Source organism: Rhinoderma darwinii, chromosome 2 (genome assembly GCF_050947455.1).
Source record: "Rhinoderma darwinii isolate aRhiDar2 chromosome 2, aRhiDar2.hap1, whole genome shotgun sequence".
NCBI classification, from domain to species: domain Eukaryota; kingdom Metazoa; phylum Chordata; class Amphibia; order Anura; family Rhinodermatidae; genus Rhinoderma; species Rhinoderma darwinii.
The window spans coordinates 40,704,394-40,719,764 of NC_134688.1; the positions used below are offsets into that span (position 1 = coordinate 40,704,394).

The 15,371-nt window shown below is 43.3% G+C and overlaps 1 protein-coding gene across 2 annotated transcripts in view; it reads right to left on the reverse strand.

The window, feature by feature from the left end:
- Positions 1 to 15,371, reverse strand: part of CWF19L2 (CWF19 like cell cycle control factor 2) — a 128,320-nt gene that overhangs the window by 60,460 nt on the left and 52,489 nt on the right. For both annotated transcript variants that reach the window (XM_075851586.1, XM_075851585.1), the window contains exons 9-10: positions 8,576 to 8,672; positions 869 to 967 (exon numbers count right to left, since the gene is read on the reverse strand). In XM_075851586.1, the coding sequence (XP_075707701.1) occupies positions 869 to 967; positions 8,576 to 8,672 (196 nt within the window). The remainder of the gene's footprint in view (positions 1 to 868; positions 968 to 8,575; positions 8,673 to 15,371) is intronic.

A 15,371-nucleotide genomic window follows, 5' to 3' on the forward strand; every position in this document is an offset into this window, starting at 1 on the left:
TCCTAATGACTCGGCTCGAAGTCGACGAAACAAATTATAAAGTTTTCTGTTACTGAAAAGATTAAAAGTAAAGATTACAATAATATGCCATCACTTCATGATCACTGGGGTTCGAACTCTGGGACACCGGCCGGAATCTTTTCTACAGAATGTGCTGGGAACTTTATCCAGTAAGTAAATCGGGTTGTGTTGCATTTTTCTACACAGCAGGTGGAGTAGACCCACTGCAGAGATCAACTGTGAAAGAGCCACAACGCTAGTTAATCGTTCAATCTGGGGATCGGCGAGGGTCAAGGCAGTCGGTGAGAATTGCCCTTTAATAGATGTGGGAATTGTATTATGAATAACTAATCCCAGATTCACTCCATTTACGGGAGAATTTGGATGTTAGGGAAGCGCGTCAGCAGGAGACATTTGTGGTACCTGTACTCTTGAGGGATGTTTACGTCTGCAATAGGGCATACGAAGAAATAACTGTATGGGCTCCAATTCTTGTATTATAGAAGTATTCTCACCTTGAAGCATTACGGAGTCACCATACGGCACAAAGGGATTTGTTCACAATGCCATCCCTGGTATCTTAGCCTATAAGTTTCTAAAAGGTACCGTAGCACTTCAGTTTGCACCATTCTACAATTCCTCGAAAAGTACTAAGCACTTACCGTATATACAAAAGGGACATACAAGCGTTACATTAAATTGAACGGATTTCGCTCTCTCATGAGTTACTGGTTATCACCTGGGAACCACAAGAAAATGCTATTTTTGTACATCTGTTATCTAGGCTTCCTAGTAAATACATGCTATAATAAAGCCAGATCACGGCTACACTGCCAATTTGTGGCCTGAAATGCCTTGATGGTGTTACCTCAGATTTTTCTCTACGGTCTTTCCCAGAGTTTTGTGGTTGATTTCGTTTCTGCTGTCGAGCTTCTTCCATTTGAGCTTTGAGATTTGCAGCAAGCTCCTGTAAAACAGAACACAGCCTATAAAGCTTGAAGGGGCTCAAGAACAACGAAACAGAGTTAGTGGCTAAACTTTTTAGCAGGTTTATTGTTAACTGTTTGTAATATCACTGAAAAATCTGCCTCTCTGAATAGTCATCAACGCCGGGGAAAGGAGGAAGTACGGGAGATAATTGAAAAGGTTTGTTGCAGCCATCCCCCCTACAAAAAAAAAAAAAAAGTTACAATTGTCTCAAATTACTAAAAATAATAAATTTGACACTTTACCCATGGTGCCGCTGGTGTGTCGTCCACCAGCACTCGAGTTTTCTGTGATCGGAAAAAAACGTATCCAAGGGTGGGAAATGCTAGAAAATAATAGAAGACTCATTACTAACCTGATAATTACCCCACCGATCCAGAGCCGCTATTCGGTTGGTCCCTGCCGGGCTATGTTCACTGCACTAATGACGTGCCGTATACCCTCATGCCCACTGCAACCAATCACTGGCCTCAACGGTCTTGTGCCAAACACCACTTGGGCTAGTTATTGGCTGCAGAGGTCAGATGGGTATACAGGCAGGTCATCGCTGCAGCAGATTGAACAAAACCGGGGACCACTGGTGCGTCACATTTGAACGGCGGGGCATTTATCAGGTTAATAATGGGTCTTTTGTTATTTTATGGTTTTCCAAAAGCACCCAACTTCAATGTAAGCAACTCCATGTTTGCAGCTTAGGCCCTTCTCACACTGCGTTCGCAGTGTACATTAACTGTATGCACCAGAAAAGCTCCCGGTGCATACGTCAAACATACTCATAAATTCCCATTATACAAAAAAGAAGCCAATAGAGTGCCGTCGGGAGGAATATGTCAGAGATAACGTATGTTTGCTGTATAGAATAGAGCAGTAGACTGCACTATTCCACTCAAAGAAATCCGGTAAGCGACAAAATTATATTGCACGGTTTCTTTAACATGGGAGCCTATAGGTGATGAATGCCACTATAACGGAATCCGTTAAATGTAAACACCATTAGCGATTAAAAGAAGCCATAATAGCCTATGGGTGACGGATGCCACTATATGCCTATACAAAGGCATCTGCCAGATGTATACGTCGGAGATTTCCATATGGGAATTCTCCTGATGGAAACCTTTGACGGACACTGGGAACGAAGAATTTAAAGGGCCTAGGTAGTTTATGCAAAAACAAAATAAAAAAAAATACCGCTAATTGTAGTAGAAAACAAAATTGCTAGAAAAACAACAACATACGTTTTCTTTCACCATATAAATAAAAAGTTACACTGAAAGTCTCCTTTCAAAAAATAAATACAAACAAGAATAAATAAATAATTCAATACATAGATGTAGACGCAAAGTTGAACCTGGATACAGATTCATGTATACATCAGCAGGAGACTCTCCTCTTCTCCATCACAGAAACGGCACTGATGGGTTTTAAAAAATTCTATATACCGTGAAAGTTTTTAATTGTGTTACTAGGAGAGCGGAGTGACAATCAATATGTCAGTCCTTACTGCTTCCACAGGGGGGTGTCACCCAGCTTTCCTGGTCACCAGAATAGTAAGTCTTCCACTTCTATATAACTAAAATATAGATATTCAGCAGAACTACCAGCGTATTAGGAATCCCCAACAGTGGGTGGTGAACAGAGCGAAAATGATCCCCGGTCCAAGTGAACTTACTTGTCCAAAGCAAAGAAAGAATAACTGCAGCACTCCAATTGGGGAAAAAAATGTGTGTACTTGTTTATTCACCAAGCATGTTTGGTGAATAAACAAACACAATTTTGTTCTTTAATTGGAGTGCTGCGGTTATTCTTTCTTCTCTACTTTGTACTGTATAACTAGGCAGATTTGTTGTTCAAACCAGAGATAGACTTTGTAAGAAATGTAATGTCAGCCATATAAGTTGTGACTTCCCTTATTACAAAGTTTGGATAGGACAGGACAGACTATGATGACTTATATTTATCTTTTTAAGGGAGACTCCGGTTACCAAAACCATATCTTACCACCTGGAATCAATGTCTGCCATCTGTAATAGGTTTAACATCCGTGACCCTTTTCAACACTGAAGGCGAAGGGCAGGAAAAAGATAAAGGAGGTTGAAGGATGAGCATGGGAGAACCAGAGCGTCGACTCCTATGGCCCTGGGATCCCCGGTTCTGGTGACGTAGTCCAGGCACTTGTGATTGAGGTGAGAGGCGAAGAGATCCACATCCGGGAAATCCCACCGCATGCAAATGCAGTGAAAAATCTCTGGATGAAGAGCGTTCCCGGCTCAGGTAATTTGCCTCAGTGTGGTCTACTCCTGGGATGTGCACTGCTAAAACATTTTGTTCCGCCCAACAAAGAATCGTGGAGGTTTCCTTCCATACTGCCCTGCTTCTTGTACCTCCCTGATGATTTATGTACGCTATTGCTGTAGAGTTGTCTGTCTGTATCCGCACTGGAGGACCCTGGAGTCAAGACGTCCAGTGAAACAAGGCCAGACAGATGGCCCTCGGCTCCAAAATGTTGATCTGGAGCGGAGCTTCCGGGTTGGATCAGGTGCCCTGGACTGTGAGGCAGCCGAAGACCACCCCCCAGGCGGACAAACTTGCGTCCATTGTGATGACTTGCCAGTGGAGAGTTGTGAAGGGTTTTCCCTGAGAGATGTTGGGGAAAGACATCCACCACAGCAGCTCTTTCTTCTTGACTGAAAGGGACAGATAGATCACCACATCTAAGGAATCCAGAGACTTTTCCCAACGAGATAGAATCGCCAATTGTAGGGATCAGAAGTGAAATTGAGCAAAAGGGAATGCCTCAAAGGTTGAGACCATTGTCCCCAGGACATTCATTGAGAAGCGGATGGAGCAAAGAGCATTCCTGCAGAGTACTGTCACTCCCTGTCTGAGAGTGGTGATCTTGTCCTTGGGTAAGAATACCCTGGCTGCCTGTGTATCCAGGACCATCCCTAGAACTCCATTCTCCGAGAAGGAGTGAGAGATGACTTGGTGCCGTTGATCAGCCCCCCGAAACTGCGAAGACAATCCAGTGTAATGTTGAGACTATCCAAGTTGTCCTGTTTGGAAGATGCCTTCACCAGAAGGTCGTCCAAGTATGGGATAACCGCTATCCCCCTGGATCTGAGGAGAGCCATGGGCGCCACCATGACCTTGGTGAAGACCCGTAGAGCCGTGGCCAGTCTGAAGGAGTGGGTCACATGCTGTAAATGCTTGGAACCTACAGCAAAGCGCAGGAAACGCTGATGTACTTGAGAAATGGGAACATGAAGATAAGTATCCTTGATGTCAAATGAAGACAGGAACTTGTCGATCCACAAGGAAGCGACCACCAGCGAAACCTTTGAATCTTCACATGTTGATTGAGACGTTTTATATCCATATTGGGATGAAGAGAACCGTCCTTCTTTTGTACTGTGAAAAGGATTGAATAAAACCCTTTGAACAGTTCTGGAGCTGGTACTTGGACAAAAACTCCTTGACGGAGGAGGCTTTGAATGGCTTGAGAAAAAGCAGGGACCCTGGAGGGGCATTGACAGGAAAAACCAACCTGGAGGGCGTGAAGAAAACTATTTTGTAGCCTCTCGAAACAACCTCCTGCACCCAAGCATCTTCGAAGTTTTCACGCCATATCTCCTGGAAGGAGAGCAGCAGTTCTCCCAACCAAGGGAGCAGCTCGGGTAAGGGAGAATTTTCAGGTTGTGGAAGCCCGCTCTGCCGGAGCAGGTCTAGCGGGTCTGTTGCGGCGCTGCCAGAATATCTGGACCAAAAAGGAAGGCCTCTGCACTCAATAGGGACGGGAGTCATGTGAGTTCTGCCTCTGATGTGGAGCGGAGTCAAGAAATTAACAAAACCACATTCGTCTTCTAATTGAGGGAATTGAGCATCGCCTTTGACGATGTTGTGGTCCAACTCCTGTAGCCTCAGAAATTAGTTGGACCAGGTCAGGGCCATAAAGGAGATCCTGGGCTAATGGAAGGGCAAAATCCTTCCTCCTGGAGGCACTGTCAGTATCCCACCAGTTCCTAGTCCAAATGGCAATGCGGACAGCTACCGCATTAGTCATGGCCTTAGCCGACCGTTGGGCAGCTTGAACGGAGACCTCACAGATATATTTAGACATTTGAAAAAGCTGTGAAGATAGCAGGGAAGTATCCACGAGAGTCCCCTGAATCAATAGCATTCTGTAGTGGAGTACCTAGTTCAATACTACCCAAGCTAACTGAATATGCTGCAAAAGAAGGTCTGATTGAAGCCGCAGCTGCGCTAAAATTGGCTTTTGCCATAGACTCCACTTTGGCATCAACTGGGTCCTTTAAGGCGGAAGCATCTGCAACCTGCAAGGTAATATTTTCATAAAGCCGGGCAATGGAAGCATCTACCTTGGGATGAGCCGACCATTGGTAATACACTCATCAGTGAAAGGATACATATAGTTTGCACTCTTGGCTCATGCATAGGTCGGTCAGGGTGTTTCCATGCATCAGAAAACAATCAAAACCCTTATGATCTGAAAAGGCCTCTGGCGATGCAATAATAAGTCATTCGGAGGGGATTCAGCAGGATCATCTGCAATCTTAATTATTTCTCTCACTGCCTGAATGAGATCCTTCACTGCAAGAGGAGTGGATTCCCTTCTATTACATTCAAACTCCGAGATGGAGAGAGAGACTTCCCATGAAGAAGCTGGTTCAGATATGAAAGGAATGAAGGACGCCTACAGCATTTTTGTCCAAAAAGGAAGGAAGGTGATATCTCCTTGATTTCCTGGCCCGCTGAATGGACTGTGGTGCCCGAGAGGAGTCAGACAATTGAGATTCTAATTGCTGAAGAAGGCGTTGCAAGGCATCCGCCGTTGCCCGAGAGATGCAGGCGAGATTATCAACTGCCTGGGTGAGAGAAGTCGCCTATTGGGGGGTAATATGCTCACTAATAGTGGGAACTGAGAAATCCTGTGGTGGTTTAGACTAAGGGCACTGAAGATAGACTGGGTCAGCCTGCCCACATGGAAACTTTGCACTGCACCACATACACGCAAAGTGCGTTACAATGGCAGGAGGGATTTGGGTCTTAGGAGCTTTACCATTTGTAGACATATTAGGAGCCTTTTACAAAAAAATACTATAGCCAATGGCTATCCTCCCAGACCCCCTAGGTGCTGCGTCCCCCGTGAAGCAGGAAACGTTCCCAGTGCTGTATGACTTCAGTACACCAGTTCAATGTACTATGGCGGTCACTACCAGGTGATAGAGTGAAAAGCATCTAAGGGAAACATAAAACCCCTCACCTCCAGAAAAACCCACGCCATGCTGTTTGGACAGTGGTCCCACCCAGCGACCAATTGAGAACGCGGAAAAGAAACGTCACGGGAAAATGGCGTGGCGGGGAAGAGAGCGAACGAGAACACGAGGGGGCGTGGCCTGCTTACAGCCTAGCAGATAACCGTAGCCGGGGGCCTAAATTAACGGCGGCGCCGGCGGAACACTTCAGTAAAAAAAACCTGAAGATAATGTTTGTCAGCATATAAGTGTTAGAAACCCCTTACGTAGTGTGGCTGTCTAGTATTCTCAACCGCCGGTCTGTTAATAATAGGGGATTGGGTGAGGGGTGGGCAGTCACTGAGGTGGGAAGAGCATCTGCCAAAATTCTTTCCGCCCAGTTCCCGCAGGGGAGTCACCAAGTGGAACACACGAGGGACTCTGACCCTGCACAGGAAATAAAAATAAAACTAAAATAAAAAAAATCTAGCAGAATTGCCTGCAGTGCAGGACACGTCTGCCTCCTACGGACACTAAGCTAAAACTGAGGAGAGGAGTGCTCAGCACACGGAATAGGTCACTGGGTGGAGCCACACTTTTTTTATATTTACCTGGTGTCAGCCTCCTAATGACAGCGGCCTATACCATGGTACTGTGTACCCCAGTGAATACTTTAACGAGAAACATTATTTTCTCAGGAATGCTTAGACTTCTTTAGCAAAAATGGGGACGTTTTTTCTGCCTTCCCCAAGACCTATTTAGCGGGTGGTGGAATCTGATGACCGACTCCCTTTAACAAAATACCAAAAATAAATTCAAGATTTAGGATCAATTCTATTAATTTTAAGTGGTACCATGCAAATGCTACACAATGCTCTGAATGCTTTACTAGATCTGTGTAACAAAAAAAAGCATATTTTAAATTAATACACAATTTGGATAATCAATCTCCAGACAGTTAATTGATATTCTGCAATAATATAAAAACAGATCTACTCATTCCTGCCAAGTGTGTTATATAAATAAGAGATTATGTGCGAATACCACACAACACATTATTAGTTTAGATTGCACCCTAGTGAGATTTTATTACTGCTGGAAATAACAACATTAATAAAAGTGCAGACACACAGGACAAACATTGTCTGATTGAATTAATATCTGCAGCTTTTACACCCCATGGCCTCAAGAATAAACCCTCTACAAAATGCAGAGTGTCAAGAGAGAAAACTCCTTGTCTTATATGGAGTCAGTCTCTAGTCCCTGGCGTACAGAGACCGGCCTCCGGCGTACAGAGACAATTGAGTTACAGGGTAGTCAAGTTCCCCTTTAGCCCCTTAATGACCAAGCTATTTCTTACGTTTTTCCATCGTCGCATTCGAAGAGCTATAACTTCTTCCTTTTCGCATCTACATAGCTGTATAATGTCTTGCTTTTTTGTGGCAAAAGTATTTTTTAATAGCACCATTTAGGGGAACATATAATTTATAGATTAACTTAACTTTTATAGACTTTGGGGGGGTGGGGGGGGGAGAATAGAAAAAAAAACAGCAAGTTCGCCACACTTTTTGCGTCCTAAATTTACCGTGTGGTATAAATAACTTTATTCAGCGGGTCGTTACGATTGCGGCGATACCAAATTTATATAGTTTTTTTATGTTTTACTACTTTTACACAGTAAAAACACGTTTTTCTAAAATTCTTTGTTTTTGTGTCACCATGTTTTAGGAGCCATAACTTTTTTTTTTGTGGGACGACGTGTAGTTTTTATTGGTTCCATTTTGGAGTACACTTTTTCTCACATATTTTATAAGGCAGGATGAGCAGAAAACAGCATTTCTGGCACTATTAGGCCATGCCTCAGGCATTAACTAGAGGCAGATCTGGGGGGCTTTGTGAGGCCCCCGGCCGCCATAGAAGCCACGCGATCGCATCGCAGGGTGCCGGTGGGATGAAACCACTCAGATGCGGTGCTCACTATTGATCCCCGCTAACTAGCGGGATCGATACAGATATCATTCCCGCCCGCTCGAGCAGGTCTGCTCCCAGCCCGTGCAGGGAGATTCAACTGCTCCTGGCGGTGTTTATTTATTCCGATGCAGCGCCGTAAAAAGGCTTATTTTAGATCTTGGTTTTTGTTTTAGGGCTAAAATAACACAGAAGTATTTTTTGGTATATCGTAATTGAGTTAACCCGTTAGTGACTGCCTATAGGTGTTTTTTCGGCGGCCTCTAACGGGCTGTACATATAACTTGCCTCCACAAAAAGTGAATTTATGAATAGTCAGAAGTTGGGTCCTCGAGTTATGGCGACGACCATTCTGTAACCAGACTTACCGTGTTCCCCATTATCTCTGCCTTGACGATCTTGGCACCGAGCTTGTTCATCTCTTCCTCACTGAGTATCTGGACAGGTTCTGCTCTTGTTTCAGGTCTGGATAAAACAATATAGAAGTCGGCACAATAAGAATATCAACTTGATAACAATATATCAATCATCTATCAAAGGCTACTTAATGTAGTTGTGAGACGGTCAGTCAGATCTAATCTTTCAAAGTAATTCTAGAGGATCCATCACTTCTCCTGACAGGTTTAGTTTAGCAAATACTTGTATTCCCCATGAAATAACAATTCTGTAACATATTTTCTTAGAACTCTGCGATGTGCCATTCCGGTTATTCCTCCTAGAAATGAATGAATAAATTTGATAACTGGGTGTTACCATTCCCCTGGTCAAAGGGGTGTATTCCTACACAGTCTGAGGGTATGTGCACACGCTTAGCAAAAAAACTTCTAAAAATACTGATTTTATGGCGTTTTTGAAGCTGAAAATGAGGCTTCTTTTAATTTGGAGCTTCTTTTCAGCCGTTTTTCATAGTGTTCAATGGAAAATCAGCTCCAAAAAAACGCCTCAAGAAGCGACATGCTTCTTTTTACGGAACGTCTTTTTATGCTCCGTTTTTTAAAATAGCGCCTTAAAATTCGCCCCGTATGAACTAAATGCTGTTTTTCCCATGGATTTCAATGGGCAGATGTTTGTAGGCGTTCAGCTTCCGCTTTTTCAGGCGTTTTTCGAGGCGTAAACGGCACGAAATACGCCTGAAAACACTGCTTGTGAAAATACCCTCAGACAGTAAGCAAGGATTGGACATAGGGATGTCACGATACCAGAATTTGGACTTTGATAACGATACTTCGTGTAGTATTGGGAATTAATACCAAAACGATACTTTGCCAAAAGTATTACAAATTTTAAAAAAAGTTCTTCCATTTTCTGATGTGAGGCGCGAGGTGTGATGATGAATTTTGAATGTGCCTTACATTAATAGTAATTAACCCCATCATGTTTCTCAGTCATAATGGGTTAATGTGTAAGGTACATGATGGGGTTAATTACTATTAATGTGAGGAACATGGAGGTTAAATTCATCATCGCACCTCGTGCCCCACAATAAGTGATAGAAAGCAGTGTTTATTTTATTTTTGACAGAGTACACATCATAAATGACGCAAAGTAATTGTTGTGCAGGTTATTACGGCCGCGCCGATACTGAACATGTGTATATTTTATGTATTGAGACTTATTTTAATGTTTATTGTAAAAAAACGTGTGTGTATTTTTTTTAATTTAATATTACTTTATTTTTAAACTTTAATGTACTGACATATCAGATATGTGCCAGTACATTAGCCTGTGTACGTATAGTATACAGGCAGTTGTTAGGACATACCTCAGTATGGCCTAACAACAGGAAATATGGTAAGACAGCCCTGGGGTTCTTCAATGGACCCTGGGCTGTCTGCCCATATATGGTATGTCCCTCAACCGCGTCACATGGATACCTGTAACGCGATCCAAGGGACATCCCCCTTCCCACTTTCCTCTTGAATACTGCAGTCAGCTTTGATCGCAGCATTCAGGAGAATAGCGGCGGAGATGAGAGGTTTCTCTGATCTCCGCCGTTATAGAGCGGGGCTGCGGCGGTGTAAGACAGCCATTGCCCCGCTCCTGACATTAAGTGCGTGCGGAGGGCGCTGCACTAATGAGCGGCGGCGCAGGCACTGAGGACAGAACATGGGGGTGTTTTGTAGTGCGCCCGCCATGTTCTGTCTTCAGTGCCACCGCTCATTAGTGCAGTGCATCACATCATCCTGACGGAACGCACTTGTCAGGAGCGGGGGAATGACTGTATTACACAGCCACGGCCCCGCTCTCATACATTCATGTATTACTATACTTAGCTGTGCGGCTGCACAGCTTAGTATCGAAATGCATGAAATAACGGTATCGAACCGTTTGGGGATGCAGAGTATCGAAACAGTATCGAAGTTTCGATGCATCGTGCATCTCTAATTGGACATGACCAGTTTGTGTAGAGACACACCAACTGGTAACACCCAGTTGTGAATTTATTAATAAGTTTGTAGGAGGAATAACAGAGGGACGGCACAATGCAAAGTTCTATAAAAAGATCCTCCAGAATTGTTATATACAAGTATTAACTAAAACAGACATGCCAGAAGTGACCCAAATGATAACTCAAGGTAAAACTGGCATAGTGGGGGTCTGAAGGGGCAGAGCATGACACAGGGATTCTCTCCGTTGTATTCTTTGAATTCATGTTTCATGCACCCCCCCAAGGCCTGAACTAGGAATAACAGTATAAATTTTGTCTGAAGTTAGATATGAGCGAATTGTTTAATCTAAATTTGCATATTTGTCAGTCCATAGAATACAATGAAAGAATCGATTGCACCAACATGAATATTGACCATACGAGATAACCTAAGCATGGTTGATGTATGTATCCCACCTTTTGTAATAAACAAGTGTGCCTTCCACATTTATACTTATATACCCTATATGTTATGGAAAGAATTGCACCACACAGCTAAAATCATAATAAAACACCCTACTTTAAGATGAAAACCGGAGCAAAAATATAAGTAGCAAATACGAACACAATGAATCAAGGAAACAAAGACTATGGACACCCTTCTCAGGGATGCAATGTTCCCTTAAAGTGGTTGTCTCAGAATTAATGAAAAAAAAATAAAAAAATCAGACATAATATAGTGCAAGTCAATCTCTTTCTTACAAATCTAGGACCATCCCTGTATCTTATATGGATTCAGAGATCTCCAATTCATTGCTCTGCTAGATTTTCTTCAGGCTGGAAGCCCAGGGGGCGTGTCCTTTCTGCTGCATCTCCTCCCCCTTCCTGTCATAGCTTGTATAGGAAGAGCGTTCTGTTTCACTGCCTCTGTCTCCTTTCTAGGAGAACTTTTATAAATGCCCCCCATTACATGTATTTTTAGAGGGAGAGCCCAGCCCTATATAAATTGAAGACGAGGGAGAGACTGAAGTTACACACAATGAGAGGATGAACAGGAGACGGGAGAACCCAGCCCTATAGAACTGAAAAAGAGGGAGAGCCTGCAGCTTACACACAGTGAGAGGATGAACAGGAGGTGGGAGAGCTCTACTATGTATGTAAGCAGTGCTGTATGCCGGCTCGCTCTTCATCTAAACTGCTGGCTCTCCTGTGTGTTTCTTACTGTGTGAGTCTCTATTCACACTACAAGCTGTCCGACAAGCAGAGAAGACATTTTCTATTGGCTGGTTGCAGTTGCAGAGGGGAACGGAGCATGTGCGTCCTCATTCAGCACTGGTGGAGGATGTGCACATTACTTTACATACTGAACACCATGGGGCACCATTATACTGAAGGGAATATACAGAGCATTTTTGTAACAAATTAAAATGATAAAACTAATTAATTGCAATTGCGTAATTATATTGCAACAACATTTAATACTGGGACAACCCCTTTAAAAGGAACCTGTCATGTTGACAATTCAGTCTGATCTGCGGGCAGCATGTTATAGAGCAGGAGGCGCTGAGCAGGTTGATGTATATTTTTGTAGCAAAAGATTCAGTATAACTTGTAAATTATTCATTTAAACCTCTGCTTATATTGGGCTTAGGAGTCTCGTGGGCGGTCTACACAGTGATCGACGGCTATCTCTACATACACAGTCATACAGGGAAGGCTGTCAATCAGTGATTATGACCGCCCACTCGCAATCTGAGGGTTGTCCCAGCAGTAGGGCCCCCAACAATCAGACAATTATCTCCTATTCTACAGATAATTAATATTTGTCATTTCTGGTACAACCCCTTAACGACTGCCAATACGCCTTTTTACAGCGGCCGTTAAGAGTACTGATGCCAAAGCGTCGCCTTTTCACGGGTTTCCTGTGCCGGCTAAAGCGGGTGTTGGGCGGTCTAAAGACGGCCGGGCACCAGCTCTAACCGGCGGGATCGATATCAACATCTCAACTCAATAACGAGCGCCGCATCCAAGTGGTTTTGGAGGGAGGGAGCTCCCTCCCTTAGCTCCCTCCCTCACCACATTGGCACCCTGCAATTGCAATCGCAGGGTGCTGATGGCTTTTATGGCAGCCGGGGGCCTAACAAAGGCCCCCAGGCTGCCTGTAGTGGATGCCTGCTAGGTCATGCCTGAGGCATGACCTAGCGGGTGCCTATCAGTTTTACACTGACAGGCAAAGATATGCTGCAATACAGAAGTATTGCAGTGTATTATAAAAGCAATCAGAAGATCGCATAGTGAAGTCTCCTAGTGGGACTAAAAATAAAGTTATCAAAAAGTTTAATAAAGTTAATAAATAAAAATTTCAAATAAAAAAAAAAATGAAAAACCCACTTTTTCCCTTAGAAAATACTTTAATATGAAAAACCCCCCCAAAAATTAAAACCTTACACGTGTTTGGTAACGACCCCACCTATAAAGCTATTACGTTATTTAACCCGCACGATGAACGCTGTAAGAAATAAAATAAAAAACAATGCCAGAATTGCTGTTTTATGTTCATCCTGTCTTCAAACCAAACAAATTTGATAAGAAGTGATCAAAAAGCCACATCTAATCCAAAATACCAATAAAAACTAGAAGTCGTCCCGCAAAAAACAAGCCCTCATGCAGCTGCATCGGTGTAAAAATAAAATAAATTATGGCTCTTAAAGCATGGCAACACAAAAACAAATTATGAAAAAGTAGTGTAAAGGTAGTAAAACATGCAAAGTCTATATAAATTTGGCATCGCCACAATTGTAATGACCCACTGAATAAAGCTATTACGTTGTTTATACCAGAGAGTAAACGGCGTAAATCGAAGACGCAAAAATATTTTTTTTTCCATTCCCCCCCCCCTCCAAAAAGTTAATCAAATTATATGTACCCCTAATTGGTGCCATTAAAAATACAACTTGTCCCGCAAAAAACAAGACTGTATACAGTGGTGTCGACGCAGAAATAAAAAAATTTATAGCTCTTGGAATGCGACAATGAAAAAAAACTTACAAAATAGCTTGGTCATTAAGGTTTAAAATAGGCTGGTCACTAAGGGGTTAAGAGTCAATTGACCATTCAGCGGTTGAGGTTTATAACCTTTTCTTTAGGGCTTATTCACACGATGCAATCAAATCGTGGTTCATCGTCGCGATTACCACAAATTTGTGGAAACCACATCAATAAACCATGATTAGACCACACTGTGTGAATATCCCCTAAGGCTAGAATCCCACATACATACACACACATTTGGGGCAAAGCCAGGAGTGGATCCAAAAGAAGGCAAAGACTGATAGGTCTCCTCTCCTGTGTTTAGCGCTCAAAACTGTATAAAAAAAACTGCATGTGTGGTGCGGTTTTTCATCACGGAATACCCTGCGGCGCACAGGGCGTGCTTTTACGCAGCGTATCCGCCCCGTGTGAACTCAGCCTTATAGAAGCAGATTTTGTGTGACCATGACCGCCTTCACACACTATTTGCAGTATAAAAAACTACATGCATCTTAAGCATTTTTAATGGCATTAACATGTGTTTCTGGTGGCTTTTGTGGGACTGGTTTTCGTTTTTATTGGTAATCTTTTAAGGTACATAAAATGTATCGACTAATTTTTAGAAAAAAATTGGGAAGGGAATGGGAAGAAAAGAATCGACTTTCCTTTTTTTTGTCCCATTAGGGGACTTGAATCAGCGATCGCTCACATAATGCTCTGGAGTACATATTCTGGCATGGCCTATTTGGAGCCCCATCCATCTGCGAAACATCTTAGGTGCCCTGGTTGATATTCCTCATTGGTCAGTTCAGTCGACTGCATCGGGTCGTGTGAAATCCTACATTAATTTTGGAAAAAATTCTAGACTTTTAGATTTTTTGGGGATTATTGAATACCATTGCCAACATATGACAGCCAAAGCCTTGTTTCACCTCCTCAGCCTAATGGGTGTTATCCAACAAATACAGGATCAAGCTAGAAAAGTGAATACGAGTACAGGGTATAAATAACCTAGAAAATAGGCGCAGGATTAACTCTGCTTTAAAATCAGGTCACAATGAACTTCCAGCTGTCAAACTCCATAGATTTCCTGTCACGGTTTAATACAAGCTGCAACGTTTCACACAGCAGAGGCTCCATAACAATTCGGCTCTCCTACGTTTCACAGATTCCCACGCATGGCTGTTGTGTCATAAGAAACTCCCGAATGCGGTCACCTGGGGGGCTCTGCTCGCTTAGGTTTACAAGAGTGAGAAGACAAGACACAGCGCTGATCATGTATATCCGCACACAGGATGCATCATTCTTATTCACCAAGCACCCACAGAGAATACAAATTACAGCCGGGCCGTATCTGGAGAATACAAGACTGCTCTCAAATCTGGGTATTTTTGGCACTAAGAAGATTGAATTACTTATACCAGGTCTGCACAAACCTAAGCTAGGTCTATGGACCAGCTCAAAAAGATAGGAGCAACGACGGGTCCAAACTGCATCCGGGAACGTGCGAGTCCAGCCTTACACATCACAGCAGCCCCAATCCCAACTTCCCCAGTAGTCACAGCAACACTCTAGCCCAGCCCCCTCCCAGTAGCCAAAGCCTCTCCTCCTCTCAGTCACAGCAACACTTATCCTAGCCCATTCTCCTCCCAGAAACCACTCCAGCCTATCCTCCTGTCATTAGTCACAGCCATAAACCCCCCCCAGCCCACTCTCCTCTCTATGGTCACAGTCACAACCCCCCCAAAACTCACTCCCGTCTCAGT